At 40.7% G+C, this 24,731-nt stretch overlaps 1 protein-coding gene across 2 annotated transcripts in view; it reads right to left on the reverse strand.

The window, feature by feature from the left end:
- LOC145360418 (uncharacterized protein C7orf57-like) overlaps nucleotides 1–24,731 on the reverse strand; it is a 101,800-nt gene that overhangs the window by 42,493 nt on the left and 34,576 nt on the right. For both annotated transcript variants that reach the window (XM_080215622.1, XM_080215630.1), the window contains exons 4-5: nucleotides 17,625–17,727; nucleotides 5,534–5,669 (exon numbers count right to left, since the gene is read on the reverse strand). In XM_080215622.1, coding sequence (XP_080071748.1) covers nucleotides 5,534–5,669; nucleotides 17,625–17,727 — 239 coding nt within the window. The remainder of the gene's footprint in view (nucleotides 1–5,533; nucleotides 5,670–17,624; nucleotides 17,728–24,731) is intronic.

Raw genomic sequence — 24,731 nt, forward strand, 5'->3', positions numbered from 1 at the left:
TGGGATTGCAGAGTAGGGTTTGATTAGGTCATATAACTGGGTACAGCTAGGCTTTCACAGAGAACTTAAGGCAGTCTGCTTTTGGTATTTTTAAAGAGACTTTGCTTTCTCTGTATCTTTTGCTCTATTTGAAGTGGAGGCTGGAATCTGTCAAGAAATAAGCCTTTTTCTCTGAGATTCTAATGTCTGGGGTGAAGACCTTCTTTGGAAGGTGCTGCATGAGAATTAGAAGACAGGTATTTGTCTGGATCACTCTCCAAAAATGTCAAAAGGCGACATCTCGTATCTATATAAGCATCTTTGGTTTCTATGCTAATTGGTTCTAAATAAGGGATTCATGTCTGTGGGGATGCTGCTGAATTGGAATTTGGAGATAGCTAGCTGTAAGGAACTATTCTTTGTCACGTTTAAGTATTTTAACTAGTAAAAGTTATGCTAATTCTTTTTGTTATAATCTAACTGTTCTTAAATAAAGTTTGTTTTGATAAAAGCTTCCTTGTGGCTCACTTAAAATATAACTGAAGCGAAACACCTAATGCCAAAACCAAATGTAAAAGTTAGGATCTAGTCTAACTTCGTAATATACCTTGGAGTTTCTGATCTGGTCCTTAACGTACCATAGAAAGCTGCAGGTATCTCCAAATCATAACATAAGGGAATCCAAGAAATATTGTAATACCTCCCCTTTAATGCAACTGATTAAGATGTTGTGCAGAGTATTTCAAAGAGTACTGAAATATCAAAAAGAGAAGCTGGCTCCACAAAAATGTGATCCAGTTACATTACAGGACAATTTAATTGTAATGCTAACATCCAGATTTAGCCTTTCAACAGGTTATTTTCCAGAATATTTCCAATGAATGACCAGAAACCTACAGTCCTCTTCCACTTAAATATCCACCTACAAAACAGATAGATGCAGATATCAACCAAAAATTGAGAACAGTATTTACATTAATATCAATTTTAAAATAACTGATTATAAATTCTTAAGTGCTCTATTTTGGGCAGAAGCAACTATATTTATTATGATATTACATTGCGAAGTACACATTAATGCATGGATCAATTTTCTCATTAAATCTGTAAATATAAAATAATTAGGGAAATACATGGAGAACAAATGCTGTAAAAACCTTATTTGTAATATTTTAGAAAATTAAACAGAACAAAATCTAAAATAATCTATTCAAGTTGGTATCTGTTTTGACACCATGCCTATCACTGATATAATTCAGTTCCTCTGCACTGGTGAAGGACCTGCTTATCGTGATTCTGATTTTGAAGCATTACTGTTTAGTATTTGTCACAGTTTAGTATTGATTTGTCCTTCAGATGCAAGACATCAAAAAGATAGTGAAAAAACTGCCTTGCTGTAATTTTGCTTGGAGCAATAGAGTGATGTTCCTTGGTCACTGGAGAGCTGCAGCTCCAGTGAAAGTTAAAAAGAACTGAAATAAGCAAGCTCTTTGTTAAGTGTCAGGTCCAATATTAAATATGTTTATCAAGTAAAGGCTTAGGGCATTGTGGATGCTGATGAGCAAGAACTATATAATGTATAATATAGCATTCTTCACAGATACTGCCAAACCTAACTGCTTCCAACATTTTCTGTTTTTGTTTTAGATTTTTAGCACTCACAGTATTTTGTTATCTTAAATATATATATAGCTTTATCACATTATACCAACCATTGTATATAGAATGGGCAGATTATGTCTGCACAAACATGCCATTATTAGTGGGGGACACTGTATTACATAGGAGCTCATGTCAGTCAGTAATTGGACATATTTCCTCCACAGATATCGTTTCTCACTAGCTATGAATGATCAATTACAATTTAACTCTTCCACAGACAATTGAATACAATCTTTTTTTATTCATTCATTGGACATGAGCATGGCTGGCTGGCCAGAATTTATTACTCATCCCTAGTTGCCCTTGAGAAGGTGGTGGTGAGCTGCCTTCTTGAAATGCTGTAGTCCACTTTCTATGGGTTGACCCACAATACCATAAGGGAGGGAATTCCAGGATTTTGACCCAATGACTGTGAAGGAATGGTGACATATTTCCAAATCAGGATGGTGAATGGCTTAGCGGGGAACTTGCTGCTCTTATCCTTCGAGATGGAAGTGGTTGTGGGTTTGGAATGTTCTATAAAAGGATCTTTGATGAATTTCTGCAGTGCATCTTGTAGATAGTACACACTGCTGCTACTGAGCGTCAATGGTGGAGAGAGTGGACGTTGTTGGATGTGGTGCCAATCAAGCAGGCTGCTTTGTCCTGGATGGTGTCAAGCTTCCTGCATGTTGTCGGAACTGCACCCATCATGGTAAGAGGGGAATATTCCATCACACTCCTGACTTGTACCTTATAGATGGCTTTGGGGAATTACTCACTGCAGTATTCTTACCCTCTGACCTGTCCTTGTAGCCACTGGTGAGTCCAGTCAAGTTTCTGGTCCATGATAACCCCAAGAATGTTGACAATTATGACTATTAAAATATATTTCTTGTGATCTTATGTAACAGTGATCTTACAAAAACGCATTTGTAAGGACATAACAAATTATGGAACAGGAAAAAACAATTTCATCCATCAAATTCATGCTTTCCATTGATTAGTATATAAACACTCTGTGTACCTCTTTTTAATTATCTGATCAAAATGTTTGCATAATGCAAATTAAATTGTAGAATACCCATTCATCTCTGCAATTTGTATATGAATAGGGTCAATCAAAATATAAATTCTCCAGTGAAGTTCCATGTTATAGACAAGAAATATCTGTATCATAGCTCAATTTTTATTTGAATAGAGAAAAGAAACATGTATGCAACCAATGGGAATGGGGTTACAGCCTTAAAGATAGATCTATCTCTACTTCAAAATCCATTCAAAATACTTTGGGGGTGGAATTTTCTCATTTCTTCGAGTAACGTAGCAGACAGGAAAAACCATGTGGAAGCTGCCAGCCCCAAGGATGGTTTCCTCTACAGCATTTTAGGTACTCAGCGACAGAATGGTAATGATGGATCCCATGACAACTCTGTCTGCAATTTAGGTTTTTAAAAGATCTACCCTGATTTTAATAAGTAAAACCATGGAGCCCCCAACCACAGAACATTCCTCTCCCTACTCCCCCACCATGGAGACCTCCCCCCTTGACATGGAACTCCCCCATTGCCCCTGACTACAGAGACACCCCAACATCCTACTCCATGGATATGGAATTCATCTGCTGCACTGTCTTGCTACTGTCACTGGCACTACCTGAAAAGTACCAGTAATAGTACCAGGGTCCTGCCTGGGAATGACCCTCTCTTCCCAGGGGCTGTACTCACCTCTGGTGGGTTCTGTTCACCACGTGTATCTTATGGGAGACCTGTTCTGACTTATATCAGCGCGAGGGCATGTGAATGTGAATGAACAGTTTAGGATGGGGGAGCTATGAGGTATAAAGATCTTATAATTATATTTAAATATATTCAAATGGATAAAGTTCCAATATTCTTTTGTCATTGGCAGGGGGTGGGCGAGGACAATCACAATGGGAAATCCTGCAGTCATAAAATCAATTCTGGGATTCCCACAGGATCGTCTGCACTGATTTCACCCCTCAAAAATGGGAGCAGAAAATTCCCCATTGTTTACATGGTGAATCTAGAGAAGTTGAGATCACTTTCCTCACAACATAGAAGGTTAATGGGTGATATAATAAAGGCAATCAAATCATGAAGGATTATGGTAGAGAAAAGAAAAGGAGGAACTGTTTCCACTGGCAGGATAGGAATGTTATTAACAAGATGACACACAGGTTTAAGGTAATTTTCAAAAGGCCAGAAGTGAAACAACGTGATTTTTTTGTTACACAGTGGCTTATAATGCTCAGGAATGTATTATCTGAAAGGATGGTGAAAGCACATTGACTTAAATGTTTTAAAAAGGAATTGGATAAATATTAAGAGAGAAAATATGGGGGAAAAAAGCATGGGAGTAAGACTAAATAGATAGCTCCTTAAAAAAGTGAACACAAGCATGATGGACTGACTGGCCTTGTTCTATTATATATGATTCTAATTTATGCAGCAAGTGAATATATAATTAAGTAGTAAAACCATCCATGCAATCCATCCCTAGAGTTTTCTCTCAAAACAAACTTATATTCAGCCAGTCTTTTATTAGACCCACTAGAGGATATCTAGCCTTCATATTTTCAAGTGTGACAACATGATACAAATATGAAACCTCTCCAAATTGTCAAAAGTAGAATATAAAATAAACAAAATCCATTCCATTCGCTATATATAGTTTCACAGGTTCTCAGTGGCACCTTGAAATAAAGTATTTTCAACATTATTTCAGGAAGATGACCTTGTGACCATCATCAGTTTGCCCTGAGCTTTAAGTCTAACTGCCTGACAACCTCTGGGAAACAAGGTAATGTGAACACAACTTCTACATATTAATAATTTTAATGGTGCGGGTGCAAAAGCCAGTAAACAGCTGACTGAAAGATCTTACTTTGATAAAAAGGAATTTCCCGGCTCTTTGAAGACAAACTGGGAGGCAGAGGGCAATAAAACATGGTAAGGTGCCATGGTAAGGTGCCAGGAGGGGACTCTGACTCCTTACTGAGACCATGGCATAATGCCAGTGATAGGAGCTTCAGTCGTGCAACCAACCACTGGACAACCAATTATGGTTATTAATTGCTCAATTAAGTGACGCCTCCCTCCACCACGCTAGCCCCCCACCACACACACACACACACACCCCCCCCCCCCACAGATTGTCATTGAAAAGCCCTTTTTTCTGATGATCCAGCATAAGCATTCATAACGTCTAAAGATGGCACTACTGAGGCTGCTGAGCAGTTGGCCGTCTGATCGTGTTGGCAGTGCTGGGAGATGGGCTGTCATCCTCAACTAGATGATAAACCCAGTACAACCTGTTACTAGGCTGTCACCTGAAAAATACCATCTCAGGGCCTGCCAGACCGGAGTTGTCTCCTGCTTTTGATTCTGCTGCTGGGCTCACATGAAAAATTCAGCCATACAAATAACAGAACATATTTTCAACTCTGAGCAAAGTTATTTTATACCCCACCTTATTTTACACCCCACTACCTTCCACAGGGATTAAAATTACCCCAATATATTGTTTCTAGTTTTGAAAAACAAATCTGCATGAACAGTGAAAAGAAAACACGTCAAATAGAGGGAGACCATAATTTCAATCAGCCGTCTATATATGCAAAATTTTTTGAACTTGTGTATGTTGGATCATTAAGTTTCTTTAATCAGACACATCCCAACAGTAGACTTTCAATGTTAGGTCAGATTAGTATGCTAAGATCCCAGAACAGCATATTCTGTCCCACCATGCATTCAGATATTGTAAACCACTCAACAATTTATATCCCTAAATCATTGGAGTTTGGGAGACTCCACTTTCCTAAGTGTCAGTGATTTAACTAAGAAAAAGTACACATTATTAAAGCTATTATGATTGCTGACTATTAGATTACCTTTCCTTTATTTTCCTTCTCATTGTCTTCTATCTCCTTCTCCAATGTAGTTTTATCAGGATCATGCAATTTTCTAGGAGGGCTAGGAACGAACTCCTCATGAACCATGTACTCTGGCAAATACCATTTAGGAACACTGTAAGTAAAGTGACATTCAACTTGTTTACATGGCTGCTTTTAAAATGGATGCATTATATTTTATCCATTACTATAGATTTTGACAAACATGGGGAGGGGGGCAATTCTCCGAAAAAAATGTTGTGTCGAATTCACATAAAAATTGGAGTAAATCACAGGAGTTTGAAAATGAATCTCCCACACTCTGTGCACTGCTGAGCGCACTGATGTGAATCACTTAAAAAAGCTGTGAGCAGGGCCTGTTCCCACTGGAGTGCCAGCAGCATAGCACTGAGTGGGCCACTGCGCATGCGCCGATCTGTCAGCACTAGGATTAACACATGCGCAGCGACCCCTGTCTACCAGTTTTCCGATGGCTGGCCAACCCCTTGATACCCACATCGCCAGCCGTGCAACACCTCCATCCAAAATATGCCCAGGCCAGCCATGATCTCTCCCCCACCACAGCCCCGATCTCCCAAACACACGCCCACCCCCCCGCGACCATCTTCCACAGGCAGCCCCATTGCTGGCCTCCCTTCCTCTGTCACTCAGTCCAAAGTGCAGAGTGGCAACGGAAACCTCCAATCCCACAGATCGCCCCCAAAGACCCCACCCCATCAGGCCCTGCCCCCATTAGGCCCTGCCCCCTTGGCACTACCAGATGCCCGATGAGCAGTGCCAATGTATCCCCCGGACATTGGCACTTTGCCCCTTAGGCAGTACGGGGGGCCAGGCTGGCTCTGCTGAAAGTGGCAAAGCCAGGTGACATCCCCCCCATCCCCCTCGGCACCCAGTTCTCGAGGGGCCCTTCAATTCCCTCCCCTTCACTCGGGATTGGGCAACCAGTTTCCTGAAGTGGGGAGCTATTGTAACTCCACTGAATGGAATACTCCTCGTGGAGGAGAGAGGCTAGCGGGCCTCCGAGATTTCAGTCCCCAGCCTGGTAATGGGATTTAAATTGTGTTAAAATTAGACTCTGCATATGTTATGCAACTCTGCGCCAGTAATCAGTGTGGAGCTGATGGCGCCGGAAATCCAGCGCTGGGAGATCTGTGGAGGCCTGGATGCCCAGCGCGAGTTGGCCACCGCTAGAGTCTCCTGGCCCGCTGCACTAAAGAAGCAGCGCAGCAGGATAGGAAAATCAGTTCCCCCACTTTAGCCGCTTTAGCAATGACACTAAATACATTACCTTAAGTTTGTTCTGTGTTTTAAAATTAGCACAAATTCTAAGTATGCACTGAGTGATAATAATTTTATTCATAGGAACATCTTTTAAAGGAGAGTAAGTTGATAAAAATGTTTGGGATTACAAATGGGTGTACAGAGTGAAAAGCAAAGTGGTAATGATGAACCTAAGTAATCATTGTTTTTGAGCCTGTACTTTTGGAAAAAATACAAGGTTGTGAAGTGGAAGCAAAAATAATTGACGACGATGATGGGCTTGATCTTTCTGGCCCGTTATGCCAGTCGATCAGCGCACCAGACCTTGATGCTAGCATGCAAGGATTTTGTGCTGGGTGTGAACTGGTCTCACACTGAAAGCCATCTTCCTGGCCCTGTTTTGCCACATGTTTGGCTTTACACGGAAGCCAGTTTAAATATTGTCATCACTAACATGACTTTAATGCATATGGCACAGCCATTTGTGGCCTCCTGGATGTTTCCTTCCTCATCAGGATCCGTGGCCATTGAAGCCCCAGGGTGGTCAGTGAATGGTCAGCCAGTGCCCATCTGGCATTGCCAGCCTGGCATTGTCCAGGCAGTGCTCACCAGGCACCGTAACAGTGCCGGAGACAGTGCTAAGAGGGTGGGGCCTGAGAAGGTTGGCTATTACAGTGGATAAAAGCAAGGTGGCAAACTCTGTATGTTAGCCAGGCAAGCAGGGAGCTCAGCAGGGGGAAAGGCAAAAGAGGGAACTCTGCAGTGGGGATGGGTGGGGAGGTGGGAGGCAAAGTAGGGAGATCTGCAGGGGGCCCGACAAGGGAGGAGCTCTGCAGCGAGGGGAGGCAATGGGGGGAGCTCTACAGAGGGGGAGGCAAGGGATGAAGGAGTGGGGAAGGAGCCGGGCTTCCAAGGGAGGTGTTGGGTGATTAATAAATTTGGGTCTGCGGAAGGGGTGGGCTGTGAAAGGGTTACGATAGGAGACTGATCGGGAAGGTCCAGATGCCCCGATGCTGGTAACCTATGTTGCCACAGGTGGGTTACACTGCTGCTGATGATGGGGGTAGTGAGGGCTGGGGGTTGGGGTGGGGTGAGGAGTGATCCTGTGGAGAAGGATTGTATTACAAATAGTGAGTTTGTACAATTATCGAGTTGCCGCTTGTTAAGGGCAGAAATCCGATCAGGGCCAGCAGGATGGGCGAGGGAGCATCATGATCGGTTTGGCATTCAGCACAAACCAATGCCCTATTATCCAGGCTATCATGATTCTCACTAGTAACTAGCCTGGAGAATCCCCCCACAAGTTGTTGGCAGGGCAGGTGCAAACAGAGTCCACCTCGCCAGTGTGATGTCATGGAATCCACCCTTTGCCATTTTTTCTGCAATGTTCCCAATGATTGGTGCTGGTAGTTTTAACACCACTATTGGTGCCTGTAGTTTTAATGCCACATTTCCTGCCTATTGCCACACACTGCCAAATACAGGTAAAACTCCGTTCCATGACTGGATAAAATTAGTGGTATCAAATTCACTTTGCCGTCTACCCTCCATAATCCCTGACTCCCACGGCTATCAAAGATCTGTCTAACTGGCTTGAATAAATTTAACAACCTAGCCTTCACTGCTTTCTGGTGAAGAGAATTCCGCATACTCACGACCTTTTGAGAGAAAACAATTCTATGATTTCTTCTTATCTATCTTGAACTTTTGACCTCTTATTTTTAAAATATGTCCCTTCTAGTCTTTCCCACAAGTGTACATATTACAGAGAAGGAAGTGCTGAAGTCTTAAAGCACATCAAGGTAGCTAAATCCCCAGGACCTGATGAAGTAATCCCAGGACATTTGGCAGGCTAGGAAATTGAGGGCCCCTTAGCTGAGATATTTGAATCATTGATAGTCACGGGTAAGGTGCCTGAAGATTGGAGAGTGGCAAATGTTGTGCCTTTGTTTAAAAAGGGCTGCAGGGAAAATCGTGGGAATTACTGGCCAGTGAGCCTCACATCTGTGGTGCGTAAATTGTTGGAAGGTATTTTGAGAGATAGGATTTACAGGCGCTTGAGATACAAGGACTGATTAGGGACAGTCAGCATGGCTTTGAGTGGAAAATCATGTCTCACAAATTTAATTGTGTTTTTTGAAGGGTAATCAAGAAGGTAGGTGAGGGCAGTGTAGTTGGTGTTGTCTACATGGATTTTGCAAGGCCTTTGACAAGGGACCGCATGGTAGGTTGTTGCATAAAGTTAAATCTCATGGGATCCAGGGTGAGATATCTAAATGGATTCTTGTCAGAAGCCAGAGGGTGGTTGTAGAGAGTTGTTTTTCAAACTGGAGACCTGTGACCAGCGGCGTGCCTCAGGGATCAGTGCTGGGCCCACTGTTATTTGTAATTTATAATAATGATTTTAATGAGTATATAGTGGGCATGGTTAGTAAGTTTGCAGATGACAACAAGATTAGTGGACAGTGAAGAAAGTTATCTCCAATTGCAACAGGATCTTGATCAATTGGGCCAGTGGGTTGACAAATGGCAGATGGAGTTTAATTTAGATGAATACGAGGTGATATATTTTGGTAGACTGAACCAGGATAGGATTTACTCAGTTAACGATAGGGCTTTGGGAAGAGTTACAGAACAAAGAGGGGTACATGTTCATAGCTCCTTGAAGGTGAAGTCACAGATGGAGAAGGCATTTGGCATGCTTGATTTCATTGGTCAGAACATTGAATACAGGAGTTGAGACATCTTGTTGAAGTTGTACAAAACATTGGTAAGGCCACACTTGGAATACTGTGTGCAATTCTGGTCACCCTATTATAGAAAGGATATTATTAAACTAGAAAAAGTGCAGAAAAGATTTACTAGGATGCTACCGGGACATAATGGATTGAGTTATCAGGAGAGGCTGAATAGACTGGGACTTTTTTCTCTGGAGTGCAGGAGGCTGAGGGGTGACCTTATGGAGGTCTATAAAATAATGAGGGGCATAGAGAAGGTAGATAGTCAATATCTTTTCCCAAAGGTGGGGGAGTCTGGAACTAGAGGGCATAGGATTAAGGTGAGAGGGGAGAGATACAAAAGTGTCCAGATGGGCAATTCTTTCACACAGAGGGTGGTGAATGTCTGGAACAAACTGCCAGAGGTAATAATAGAGGTGGGTACAATATTATCTTTTAAAAAGCATTTAGATAGTTACGTGGGTATGATGGGTATAGACAGATATGGGCCAAATGTAGGCAATTGGGATTAGCTTAGAGGTTTTACATAAAAAGGGTGGCATGGACAAGTTGGGCCAGATGGCCTGTTTCCATGCTGTAAACCTCTATGATTCTATGACTCTAAGTGGAAATATCTTCCCTGTATCTAATTTATCACATTTCCTCAGGATGTTATATGATTCAATAAAATCATCTCTCACTCTTCTGAATTCCAATAGGTATAGATACCACCTGTTCAACCTTTCTTCATAGGATAGGCCTCTCATCCCAGGAATGAGTCGAATGAATAGCCTCTAATTCAATTATATTGATTTTCAAATAAGAAGATCAAAACTGTACAGAGTATTTTAAATGTGGTTTTACAAAAGTGCTGTGCAGCTGCAGTAAAACTCTCCTATGTTTATATTCCATTCACCTTGCAATACATGCCAACATTCATTTGCCTTCCTAATCATTTGCTGTACCTGCATACTATTTTTCTGTGATTCACCTATAAGGACATTCAGATCCCTCTGTCCCACAAAGTTCTTCAATACCTTTGCATTTAAATAGCATACTGCTTTTCCACTCTTCCTTCCAAAGTGGACAATTCCACATTTTTCCACAATATACTCCACTGCCAAAATTTTGCCCACTCACTTAACCTGACTATATCCCTTGGAAGACTCTCCACCTCCTTGGACAACATACTTTCCTACCTTTCCTGGTGTCATTGGCAAATTTAGATATGAGACATTTGGTCCCTTCATCCAAATCATTGATGTAGATTGTGAATAGTTGAGGCCGCAGCACTGACCCCACTAGCACTCCACTTGTACAGCTTGTAAAAGGATCCATTTATTGCTCTCTCCAGTTCCTGTTTGATTTTGTCTTACACCTTCTGGAAATCCAAGTACAGCACATCTATAGGTGTCTCTTTATCTGTTGAGAATTCACTGATGTTAAATGTGAGGGTATCCTCAAACTCAGAAAGGTAACTTGAAACACCAGTTCTTAATGGTGTATATTTTCAATTTGATACACTGTGGGAAAAGAAGTGCAAACCAGGGAGGAATGACCTTTTCGTTTTGTGACCAATTAATAAAGAATATTAATCAGCTTAACAGAAAAACAAAAACAGTGCTAAAATACACAACAGCAATACACTTAACTACCCTGAGGGCTATACTTAGGCTGTATCACATGAAGTTACCCCACTGCCTACATTTCCTGAAATCTGAGATGCCTCTTTTGCCTAAACAACATCTAACATTATACAACTCTGAGCTAAATCCAGCAGATAGTTAGCACAAACAAGTTATCTGTCCACATTTGGGATGATTGTCTTCAGATTCAGTGAAGGCACATTCTTCTTAATTCGAGTTTTGGATTTTAACTAGCACCCTATTAGCAATAACTTGTTTTCAGGGGAGACTTTTCTGCAGCGGCATGTGGCTGTGATAGTAGCTGTTTCTACTATGTGCCTTTCTCCAGTCATTGTGCTATGGATATATCATTATTTTCCTTTGATGTTATTCACCCTATGGATCTGGCCTTTAGTGTATAAGTGCCATAGGTAAACACTAGTTGTTCTCACTTGTATGCTAATTCACATATCAAAACACCCCTTCAGACAGCTGCACTTAACAATCCCCCATTTTATTTTATGCCAATTTTCCATAATGTGTAACATGTGCACCGTATTTGTTATTACAAAATTAGTTAAACACAATTTCCCTATCACAAATCCATGTTGAAACTGCCTGATCAAATCATGATTTTCTTAGTATCCTGCTACAACCTCCTTAATGAATTCTAGTAATTTTTTTTTCTGACAGATGTTAAGCTAACTGGCCTGTAGTTCCCTGCTTTCTGTCTCTTTCCTTTTTTGAATAAAGACGTTACATTAGCTATTTTCCAATCCACTGGGGCTCTTGTGGAATCTAAGGAATCTTGGAAGATTATACCCATTGCATCTAGTATCCCTGTAGGCACTTCTTTTAAGACCTTTAGATGCAGGGCAGTGGGGATTTGTCAGCCTCTAGATCTAATCGTTTACCCTGCACTTCTTCCCTAATGATGGTGATTTTTTTAAGTTAATGCCTCTTGTTCACATCTTGGTTTTCAAATATCTTTGGGAGGTTTTCTACAGCGGAGGCAGATACAAAATACGTGTTCAACACCTCTGCTTTTTCCTTGTTTTTCATTTTCAATTCCTAATGTTGTGTGAGTGTACCTTTAAGAAAGTTTTTTTTAAATCATGCAGCTTACAGCTTCTGGGATGTCATTGGGGGATGGAGCTAAGCTGTGGCAGTCAGGTGATAGGGATTTCAGTTTTGTTTGTGGCAGTCATGTGATAGGGGTTTTCTCCTTTGGGCTTTCAGTTTCGTTTTGGGGAGTTTTTGGAAGCAGCTTAGCAACAAGCTAAGAAACAGTTTCTCCCTCTCCCTGTGTTTTTTCTCTTTGTTTCGTTCTGCCTTAAAGAAGCAGATTCAACTACAACCTCTTCTGAGTTTCTTCACAAGAGATTTTAAGCATTCAACCCAGGAGCAGAGTTTCTGTAACAAGTGGACATTAACTTATGCTGTATTGTGTTTATTTGAAGAGTTTTGTGTATTGGCTATTAGTTTTGGTTGGAACACATTGTAGATATTTCCTTAACAGTTACATGATAGTGTATAACATGGTTGCTGTGTTTCTTGTTTGTAACTGTTAAAAGTTATTGCTAATAGTCTTACTAAATATGTCAACAATATTCTTAATTAAACTTTGTTTTTGATAAAAGCTCCTTGTAGGTCAGTTGAATCACACCTGGAGTGAAACCTCTCATGCACATCCTAGCCAAATTCTACGTAAAATGTTACAGGTCAGGTGAGCTTCATAGAACACCTTGAAGTATCCAACCTGACTTGTAACACTAGACACAATCTCTAAAGAGCAATACTAGTTTCAGTTAACCTTTTCCTATTTAAATACACATAGAAACTCCATCTTTCTGCTTTTACATTACTAACTGGCTTTGTCTCAACTATTCTTTCTCCCTCTTTTTTAAGTCATTCTTTACTGATTCTTAAAATAAGAAATGAAACTGGATGAACATCCAGTATGGACTACGGTACCAGAAATGATAGTTTTGATTTGATTTATTACTGTCACATGTATTTGTATACAGTGAAAAGTATTGTTTCTTGTAAGCTTTACAAAGTATACCGTTCAAAGAGAAGGAAACAAAAGAGTGCAGAATGTGGTGTTACAGTCATAGCTATCGTGTAGAGAAAGATCAACTTAATGCAAGTTAGGTCCATTCAAAAGTCTGATGGCAGCAAGGAAGAAGCTGTTCTTGAGTCGGTTGTACGTGACCTCAGACTTTTGTATCTTTTTCCCAACAGAAGAAGGTGAAAGAGAGTATGTCCGGAGTGTGTGTGTCCTTAATTATGTTGGCGGCTTTACTGAGGCGGTGTGAAGTGTAGACAGTGGTCAATGGATGGGAGGCTGGTTTGTGTATTGGATTGGGCTGCATTCATGACCATTTCTTGTGGTCTTGGGCAAAGCAGGAGCTATACCAAGCTATGATACAACCAGAAGGAGTGCTTTCTATGGTGTATCTGTAAAAGCTGGTGAGAGTCGTAGCCAACATACCAAATTTCTTTAGTCATCTGAGAAAGTAGAGGCATTGGTGGGCTTTCTTAACTATAGTGTAACTATATATATGTATATATATTTATGTATGGCAAACCCAGCCCTGATGACCTTGTAAAGTCCACCTTTCTAATTTCTGGTGCTTTTGCCAGAATTGGAAGAGCTGTCCCACAGATTCATCAAGCAACAGCTTGATATAGTCATACCTAAGGAAGCATACCTTCTAGACAATGTCCCAGACACTACCATCATCATCCCTGGGTATGACCAACAAATGATGGTGGGACAGTGGTATAGTCAGAAGTTAGTTGCCCTGGGAATTCTCAACATTGATTTGAGATCTCATGAAGTCTCATAACACTAGGACAATATCCATCACCATGAGTGGCTTGGTAGCATCACTTCTGACAGAGCTGGCCAAGTCCTAAATAACATAGCTACTAGACTGGGGTCTGTGACAGGTGTTGAGAGAACTAACAAGAGGGGAAAATCTACATGAACTTGTCCTTAACAATCTACCTGTAGCAGATGCATTTGCTCATAACCATACAAATAATAGTGATCAACGCACAGTCCTTGTGGAGATGAAGCCTCATCTCTACATTAAGGAAACCCTCCATCGCATTGTGTGGCACTACCACCATGCTGACTGGAATAGATTTTGAACAGATATAGCAACTCAAAATCCACGGAGCAACATGGTGGCACAGTGATCCAGCGCTAGGGACCCGGGTTCAATTCTGGCTTCAGATGATTATTTGTGTGGAGTTTGCACATTCTTCCCATGTCTGCATGGGTTTCTGCCAGGTGTTGCAGTTTCCTTCCACATTCCAAAGATGTGCAGGTTAGCTTGACTGGCCATGCTAAATTGACTCTTAGTGTTAGGGGGATTAGCAGGATAAATATGTGGGGTTGCAGGGATAGGGACTGGGTGGGATTGTTGTCAGTGCAGGCTTGATGGGCTGAATGGCCTCCTTCTGCCCTGTAGAGAATGCTATGGTTCTATGTGCTGTGCTCTGGGTCATCAACAGCAGCAGAATTGTATCAACTACTAACTGTAAATTGTGGCCCAACATATTCCTACCCTACTATTATCATCAAGCATGGTAATAATTCTAGTTCAATGAAGAGTAAAGGATGGCATGCCTGGAGCAAAACCAGGCATACTTAAAAATGAGGTGTCAACCTGGTGAATCTACAAAATGGAATTGCTGGCATGCCAGATAGTGAAAGCAGTGTGCAACAGTCAGAGCTAAGCAGTCCCATGACCAATGAATCAGATCTAAGTTCTGCAGTCCTGCCACATCTAGTCATGAATGGTGGTGGACAATTAAACAAATAACTAGGAGAGGAAGCTCCACAAATATCCCCACCCTGAATGAAGAAAAAGCCAAGCACATAAGTGGAAAAGAAAAGGCATTTGCATCAATTTTCAGCCAGATAGGTCAAATGGATGATCCATTTCGGCCTCCTTCAGGGGTCCTCAGCACCACAGATGCCACTCTTCAACCAATTTGATTCATTCTACAAGAAATCAAGAAGCGGCTGAAGGCATTGGATACCACAAAGGTGATAGGTCCTCTCAACATTTGAGCAATAAGCCTGGATATTTGTGCCCAAGAGCCAGCTGCACCCTCAGCCAAGCTGTTTGAGTACAGTTACAACACTTTCATCTGCTTGGAAATGTGGAAAACAGGTAACTCCTGCCCACAAAAGCAGGATATATCCAACCTGACCAATTACTGCCTGATCAATCTACTCTTGAATGTCAGCAAAATGACTGAAATTGGTGTTGACAATTCTAACACTTACAGCACTTAGTAATAATCTGAACACTGATGCTAAATTTAAGTTCTTCCACGGTCACTCAGCTCCTGACTTCATTATAGCCTTAGTCCAAAGATCTCAGAAGGTGGGGTGAAAGTTAGCGCTCTCAGTATCAAGGCTGCATTTCATGTGGCATGAAAGAGTCAACAGGAATTGGGCGAAAACTCTCCACTGGTTTGAATCTTACGTAGCACAAAGAAAGACAGTTGTAGTTGCTTGAGGTCAATCATCTCAGTCACAGGATATCACTGCAGGAGTTGCTCTGGCTAGTGTCCTTGGCCCAACTGTCATCAGCTGCTTCATCGATGACTTTCCATCCAACATAAAGTCAGAGTAGGGATGTTTGCTGATGATTGCACAATCTTCAGCACCTACTGCAAGTCCTTAGATACTAATCAGTCCTTACCTATATGTAGCAAAACCAGGATAAAGTCAGGCTTGGGCTAATGAGTTTCAAGTAAGATTAGCCCTTCACAAGTCCCAGGCAATGCCTATCTCCAACAAGAGAGAATCCAACCAGTTACCCTTGACATTCAAAGGCATTACCATCGCTGAATCTCTCAATATTAACGTTCTGGAGTTACCATTCACTGTGAAAATTCAAAGATTCTAAGTCTGATTGACAGTTGTGATTTCTTCAAAAGGAATAAATGATTTGTCTTTTACAAATCCCAAGTGAAATTGACATCTCCTCTCTGACAGAGAACTTCAAAGGGGTCTGTTCACACCTACAGCTTCTAACAGGGAGAAAGGAAAATATCTGCTGCAGAATGGAGTGCTACCAGGTGAGCAGGCAGCATGGAGATTAAAGTGACCTAGCCACTTCAGAATTTTCACAGCTGACAGGCAGGAATGAAGATGTTGATCACAGAGCTGCCTAAAAGCTCTATGACAAGGGTGATCATTAGGTCTGCCAGGGTGAAAAGGGGCAGTCCAGCCATGAGACCCTGGGGAGAGAAATGAGGTCAGCACCATGCCCCCAGCCCAAGCCCACCCAACCCCAGAACTACAGAGGGACCCTTCCTCTTGAGCCTGGCAGTAACAGAGGGGCAAATAGTCACTGGATCTACTTCCTTGAGCCCCCAAGGGGCTAGACAAGTGCGTCAGTGCCAAGGTGCCAGTTGGAGCTTAAAGCCTCCCTTTCTGCCGAGTTATGTGACTCACCAGAACACTGGTCCCACCAGAGTTCAGGCGAAGCCCATCCCAAAGATACAGCTCCCATTTGGAGCTGGTGTCCCATGAATCGAAACCCATTCCACCTACACAAGTCTTTGAGCCATGCATTCATCTCTCTAATTTTATTTACACTATGCCAATTTATTTATGGCTCAGCTAATAATCCAGAAATCACTACCTTTGAGATGCCGCTTTTTAATTTAACTGCTAGCTGCTCATAATCCCTAAACAGAATCTCTTTCTTATACTATCAATAGCATCGTTATCAATGTGGATCACAACAACTGGATCTTTCTCCTCCCACTGCAAATACCACTCCAACATCAGACAGATGCCCCAAATCCTGGCATCGGATAAGCAACAGAACTGTCTAGACTCTGGCTCTCAGCTGAAGAGAAATGCGTCTATGCCTCCGACTGTACTGTCCCCTGCTAACACTACCTTTGTATTAACTCCCCCAGTTTGAATGGTGGCTTGTACCACGATGCCATTGTCAGTTTGCTCATCTACTTTGCAGCTCTTGCTTTCACTCATATAAACATCTCTCCTAGAATAATTAAATTGGCATTTTCTTTACAATGCTAATACACCTGCTGCATGTTCCCAGCATTTTCTGGTTTAAATTTCACATTTTCAACAAGTAATTTTCATTTTTAGCTGTTAATTGTCCTTCTTTGAGATTCCCCTCTACACACTATTTTCCAACAAAAAAAATAAATGGACAACCTTGCTAATTGTCTTAAGAGCAACTCAGAATAATTCATCCCTTAAGCTGTCATATACCTGAAGGTGCATTTATTAAATGTTGTACTTTTTCACACAGTCACCTGAAACAAAGCAATAATATTAACACATATTTATCCAAATATTAGATTTTTTTTTCAACCAAATTAGGCCAAAAATGTTTCTGAACTTACATATTTCTCCAAATTCAAAGCAAAGATTGTACACAGGAAAACACTTGTACTTACTCCTTGTTCTTCGAAATTGATGGTGCATGCACAAACCATTCTGGTTGTGAGCAGGGAACTGGGGGTGACTTCCTTGGAGGAGGGGAGTGATGCTTCAGCAAATCTAGACATTTGTAAGAATACAAAAGACTTTTAGTTTGCTTAAAAGCCAAACAATTAAATAAAAGATGAAAACACTACTTAAGATCAGAGATGTTTTTGACAACAAACTGAAATCTGGATCATGCACCTAGGCATATTGGATCATCTAGGCAGAGATCACAGGAAAATCATTGGGACAAAACTATACACCTATAAATAAGCATGCTGAATTTTGCATCCATTTAATTAATGGAAAGAAGATTAAGTAGATTATTTTCCTGCTTGACTTTTTGTTATCCAGTATTCCACCCTGGCCCAAGCCCAGGAACAACAGAACTTTATTTTTCAGCTCTTAATGTGATATGGGGACACATGTGACACCAAGCTGCTTCTTGCCTGGATATAGTGCCATTAAGAGAGATTGGTAATTCTATGCTGATGAAGTGGCAGCTATATGTTATTCATCCAAGATCAAAACCAATTCTGAACAATAATAGACAGATTAGTGTCTGAGAAAGTCTGACTATGACAAAATGTTTGGAGTGGTATAGAAATTATGACATCCTTACTCAACTATCTTTGGCCTGTCGCCATACCCTATCGGGGGTCACAGTGAAGGTTGCTTCAGATATCTGAGACAGGGAGTTGAGAATTTTGTCTCCCCATTAGAGTGATGCTCTACATTACAACAGTGACCACATCCATAAAAAAAAGTATTTTAATACTTGTGAAGCACTTGGATGCCATGAAGTCATGAATGGTACAAAATAAGTGCAATTAAATTTTTTCTTCTTTCTTTCAAAAGGCTTAAGCCTACTTATAGACGCAAGAACAAAAGCTTGGAATCTAGATAAACTTCTGTATAAGACATAGGGTGGAATTTTACCGCACGTCCACCCAAGTTTCGCACATCCCACCCAAGTTTCGCACATCCCACCCGAGGCCAACGGAGAATGCTGTTCTCCGAGCCGAGCCCGCCCCCGGAATCGGGGCTGGCATTTTGGTAAAATTATGGCCACAGTCTCATATTTGAACCAAGTAGGTCCTGAGTACAAAAATATTATTAATAATTGACCATCTGATGTGACTCAATTATGCTGAAGAAGCAGATCTGCCAACACTGAGTTGGCCCACAAAAACCTTGAAAGACAAGCCTTCAATGGATAAAGGGTTCTAACTGGAAAAGAGGGAGGCCAGTTTATTTGGTTAGCTAGGTGGCTAGCATGTTGTTCAGGATAGCATGGGTTTGATTCACATTCCAGTTGAGACAAATTTGGGACCTGCCTCCTGGCCCTGAGAATGGAAGGCAATGACAAACCACCACCAACAAAAATGCCAAGAAAATAGGACAGAATGAAGTATCAATAGACAATAAGCCAAGAACTTCCCTTTGGGCAGACAGCACATGAATAATGAATGAACTGGAAAAGGCAGCAACACTATCAACTGATTATACTCCAATAGTGTTCCTGCACACACTTGATGGATCTCTGAAGCCTTGGTTCTGTCAATATTTGTCTTTGTTTGCTGGACTCAGACAAGTAGGACGTATCCAGATAGCAAGAGTGTGGACAATTCATATTGGGAACAAACGTAGTGGTACGTTTTTTTCCCTTAGGCACTGAAGAACCTACAAAATGGAGAATGAAACGGCATACAGGTTTAGCCAACATTTCGTGCAAAATACCATCTTGGAAAAAGGAGTTGAAGCTTGCTGTAGCAATGCTTTCTGGATGATGATTAAGAGACAGGGTATCACTGGAATTGTAGCTAGCCCTCATTAATAAGCTGCACAGAAATTTGGTGATAGGCTAATGCTTGGAGGTGATGCCATTATACAATGTGGAATACCTCCCAGTAATTCATATTGTTTAATAGTATCATGATACTGGATATCAAGTTTTATCCTGAGTTACAGTATTACCCTTGATTTAATATAGATCATTAAACTGAATGGCTCACTTATGTAATTGGGAATGTTTCTGAAACTGTTCAGATAAATGACATCTCACTGTAGTTATGTTTTTGTGCCTCTGTATTTATATGAGAGAATGACAGATTTTCATGTTGAAATCATACTCAAATATGTAAAGCTGAAGAAGGATCAATGATTCTTATTTACTGCATCAAACTACATAGATTATTTTAATTTCATTAGTTCCAAAGCACAGCCAAATTAAGCACTGCTCTCCCAAACACAACTTTGGAATTACAAACTAGTTTTATAAACATCCTAATATGGTTGATTTTTGGTGGCTTCTCTCATATCGGGGCACCTAGTCTATCTAGCATGATCAGAAAATTATGATATGCTGGCTATATATTTACAAATTGCACTTACAGTGAAACAGGCACATTCGCCAGAGCGCGAGCTTGGAAAATCTACTCTATGTCTTTTTTAAATCAACCAGGTGCCTAAGGACTGGTTTGCCTGATTTCCCCTTTCCATCTGACACTGCAGCTTCACTGACTGAAAGGACTACATCCCTTTTTTACGCAGAAATCAGGATCATACATAATTGTGTCTAAGACAATTTGGTGCTTAAATATGACCCTTCCCCATCCTTTATATTTTGAATAATTACTGTATAACTGATAGAAAAGTAATGAATTATGCCTCAAATATCTGCACTTCATGTAGGTGCTCGTTTATATTCATTGTGGAGATGACAATTAGCCCAACTATGGCAGATCAATTCTGCCATCTGCTGGTTAAGAAGCAATCATGTGCTTGTATTATACTCATGCATTGCTGGTATGGCAGTGTGTTATATATTTCTCCATACTAAATGCTGAGTTATCGAAAACACTCCTGTGGTCTATCTTTTGTCTTTTTAATTTTGTCCACTAGGTGATGGTGTGTGTCCAAAATAGATCAACTTTTGCAGTCTATGAGGATGAAAATTCAAGCAGCCAATTCAGGCTGTTTCACCTCGCCTCTGAAAATTCTCAAAACTGACTATTGTTCAGATGAGCTCCATTAAATAGCAGAGAGAAACTGCCTCTCAAATTCATCAATGAATTGAATTACACATAAATTATGCATGCAATTTATTGATGCAAACCATTAAGCTGTCATGCAATGAAACTCATTCAAGTTGTTTCTTTAACATCCAAAAATCTGTTTTACCAAACTTCAAATTAAAGATTTGCACATTACAAAAGAGAACCTATTCATTGTAGCAATTTCCTAAGTTTTATGTTTAAACTTCAGTAGTTCTTTGTCTATCCACTTTTAATTAATTTGTAAATACAGTTCTTCTGAGATTTAGAAAATAACCTCTGCAGTCCAGAATCCTTGGGATAAAGCATTTCTGGATTTGGGAATTTTCTGGATTACAGAATAATTTTAGAATGCCTAACCAAAAGTGTGTGAACCAGATATAAATATCTCAGACATAAAACATGCAAGAACTAGTGCTAAGACACGAAAGTGTGCATTATCAAATTCATTTGAAAACATGGGCTAATGCACAAAACAAAATTAAGCATTGTCAACAGTGCTATAGACAGAGTAGAGATAACAGGCTGACCTCTTGGCTGACCAAAGACAATGAGGACGATCTTACCAAAAAAATTTGAAGTCCAGGATAGGCATGAAAATAGGTGAGTTTTAGATCTGTTCTTTGAGCAAGTTCAAATCTGTGATGTTAGGCACTCAATGCATGACAAAAGAATAGAAATGGTTTCTTGCCTGTAGAGGGGGAAGATGGGGCTTAAGTCATGCTGGCCTAATAGCAGCAGAGGGTGCCTTTGTGCATGTGCAGGTCTTCAGCAGCAGAGACATATCACTTAGCCTCTGCTGCTCTCAGCCAGTCTCTATGGCCTCCACAAAGCACCTTCCCCAACTACCGCAGAGACCCAATTGTCCCTCTCTCTCACCCCACCAATCCCTAGTGCAGTGGGTCCCCCCTCCCTCTTTACCCCTAGGAGGGGTAAGTTGCCCTTTAAGATTGTTAAAAGTAGACGTGTGCAAAAAAGCAAAAACTAATTGGAACTGTCAAAACGAACTATCTGGAGAGCTATATCACAAGATATGCTAATGTTATCTGCGAGGGTGTCCCAACTTGAAACACTGGTTCGTGGTGGTGTATGGTTTTGTTTTTGGAATGGTGTGAGGAGTCACATGTAATCCCAATGTGAATAACCAATCCAGTCATCATGCAACAATTATTAAGGACTATTTATTCAATTAAATAAAGGACAAATACACGAACAGGACTACAATACTCTAAGACAATTAAGTATACAAATTAAAAAACAAAAACTTATGTAGCAATTACCCCTTGTTCCAAATATATTTACAATCTCTGAGGCTCCTTAAGACTTTCACCTTCTCAAACAACATCCAAATTAAATAGATCTAATCCAACTTACAGTTACCACACAACACAGCTGAGGATCAAGTCTGGGAAAATGTATTAGTCCAGCGAAGATATTTAAACTGCCGTTATGAAGATTTCTGAACTGACTTGGCTCTAAGACTTAGATGCAAGGCTTAACCTCCTGACTGTGAATTGTGAACTGGCTTCTTGACTGCTAGATGTAAACTGGCCTCTGAGCTGCTAGATGTAAACTAGTATTCCTGCTTCTTAAAAGCAAAATACTGCAGATGCTAGAATCTGATCCACAAACAGAAAATGCTGGAAAATCTCAGCAGGTCTGATAGCATCTGTGGGGCGAGAATAGATCCAAAGTTTCGAGTCCAGATGACCCTTCACCAGAACTGGACCAGGTTTTCCAGCATTTTCTGTTTTTGTGGCTGCTTCTTAGGGTGCCTGCAATTATACCATCTTTCCTCTTTGATTCGTCATTCTGTGTATTTGTCTATCTGCATCTCTCAAATTCCTGGACTCGAGAAATTAGCATGTGTATGCATCCAATAATCTCTGAGTCATCCAGGTAAGCTGTTTCCTACTCATATGGCAAGTTATATTTGGTTTTGTCTAGATGTCTGCTAATCTCATTGTTGAGGAAATCACATCCGTTGAATGTTTTTTGAATTCTGGCTACTGCTGTTGTTACTAGACAGATCCGCTTTTTTAAAAATAAAATGATTTAATTTGAAAGACATTTCACTTCTCAACCCTTTTTTTATTAGTTCTATCTTATCAGACATTACAAAAGTCACGAGCATTCCTTAACATTGAAGATATCCCAGTTAATTCACTTCCACTGTTCCCAAAAGTCTCTTTTATACTAATGATAAAGCATCCACAATGATGTTTTCTCTCTCGGCCACATGAAAGATTTTTAAGTTAATTGGTTGCAATAGCAAACTCCATAAGAATAACTCGGTGTTCCGATCTCAAACCTTCTCTAGAAATTTCAAACAATCATGGTCACATATATAATTTTCTCCGCTGGCAACATAAATCTTGAATGTTGCAACGTCAGTTACAGGCTTAATGTCTTTTTCCAATGGTCAAATATTACTGTTGGCAACAGTTTAATTTCCTTGAGAAATATTCCACTGGCTTCTCAAGGCCAAGTTTGTCTTGTTACGGTAACACCACTCCTAAACCAATGTTGCTAGCATCCACTGCCATTTTAAACTGTGTGTTGTAACTGGGTACTGCTAACATTGGGTTTGTCGTCAACATAGTTTTTAAATGGTTGAATGCTGTTTGACAGTCCTTCATCCAGGTAAAGTGCTTTTTTTTCTTTAAGAGCTCTGGGAGTGGTACAACTGCACTACTAAAGTTTGGCACAAACATGAAGTGAAATCCGCTCGTGTCCATGCAGACGCTACGACAATGGATAAGTGAACGCCGCTCGACAATCACCAGGCAAGACTCTTCTCTTCCTGTTGGGGAACACTTCAGTGGTCACGGGCCTTCGGCCTCTGATCTTCAGGTAAGCATTCTCCAAGACAGGCTTCACGACACACAGAGTCACTGAGCAGAGATTGATAACCAAGTTCCACACACATGAGGGCGGCCTTAACCGGGATCTTGTGTACACGTCACACTATCTGTAACCCCCACGACTTACCTGGACTTGCAAAATCTCGCTAACTGTCCTGTTTGGAGACAATACACATCTCTTTAACCTGTGCTTAATGCTCTCTCCACTCATACTATCTGTACCTTTAAGACTTGATTACCTGTAAAGACTCACACTCCAATCATTATTTTGTAAATTGAATTTGTGTCTTTATATGCCCTGTTCGTGAACAGAACTCCAACTCACCTGATGAAGGGACAGCAAGCACTCCGAAAGCTAGTGGCTTTTGCTACCAAATAAACCTGTTGGGCTTTAACCTGGTGTTGTGAGATTTCTTACCAGTAATAAAACCAGCAATCTCTCTCCTATTGCAAAACTGAGTTTGGATGTCCCAATCAGCCCACCGGGCTGTCCTTAAATGTTTTCTTGTCACCTCACATGCCCCATTCAATTGTTCTCTGAAATTTGAGATTTTTTAAAATTTTATTCATTGTCACAATTAGGTTTACATTAACACTGAAAAAGTTTCACAGTTAGTAACTTTTCACAAATTAATTTTGATGGTCCTCTGACCTCATGCCCATGGACCAATTCAAAATGACTAAATTTGGCGCACTCATTTAGTGCATTTCTAATTGCAAATAATAAAAATGGAATCCCTTTGTCCCACTCATGAGAGTATTCTTGGCTATAAGCTTTCATCATGGTTTTCAAAGTCTGGTGCTACCTTTCTAGTGCTCCCTGGGACTCTGGATGATAACCTGATGATTTGTACTGTTTGGTCTTCAGGCTAGTTTTGACCTCTTTGAATAGCCCTGACACAAAATTTGACCTATGGTCTGACTGTATCTCGTTTGAAAAGCCATATCTAGTAAATAACTTGATTAACTCCTCTACTACTCTCCTAGCTGTAATGGTTCTAAAAGATATGCCTTCAAAGTTTCGCGCGGATATATCCATGGTAGTTAGCAAATATTGATTCCCACTTCGCTTGACAGCCCCACACAGTCAACTAGGACCTTTATCAAACGTTGGGATCAGAATCAAAGGTGTCGGTTTGATTGCCACTTGCAGTTTCCC

Source organism: Carcharhinus amblyrhynchos, chromosome 2 (assembly GCF_965287045.1).
Source record: "Carcharhinus amblyrhynchos chromosome 2, sCarAmb.v2.hapA, whole genome shotgun sequence".
Taxonomy (NCBI): domain Eukaryota; kingdom Metazoa; phylum Chordata; class Chondrichthyes; order Carcharhiniformes; family Carcharhinidae; genus Carcharhinus; species Carcharhinus amblyrhynchos.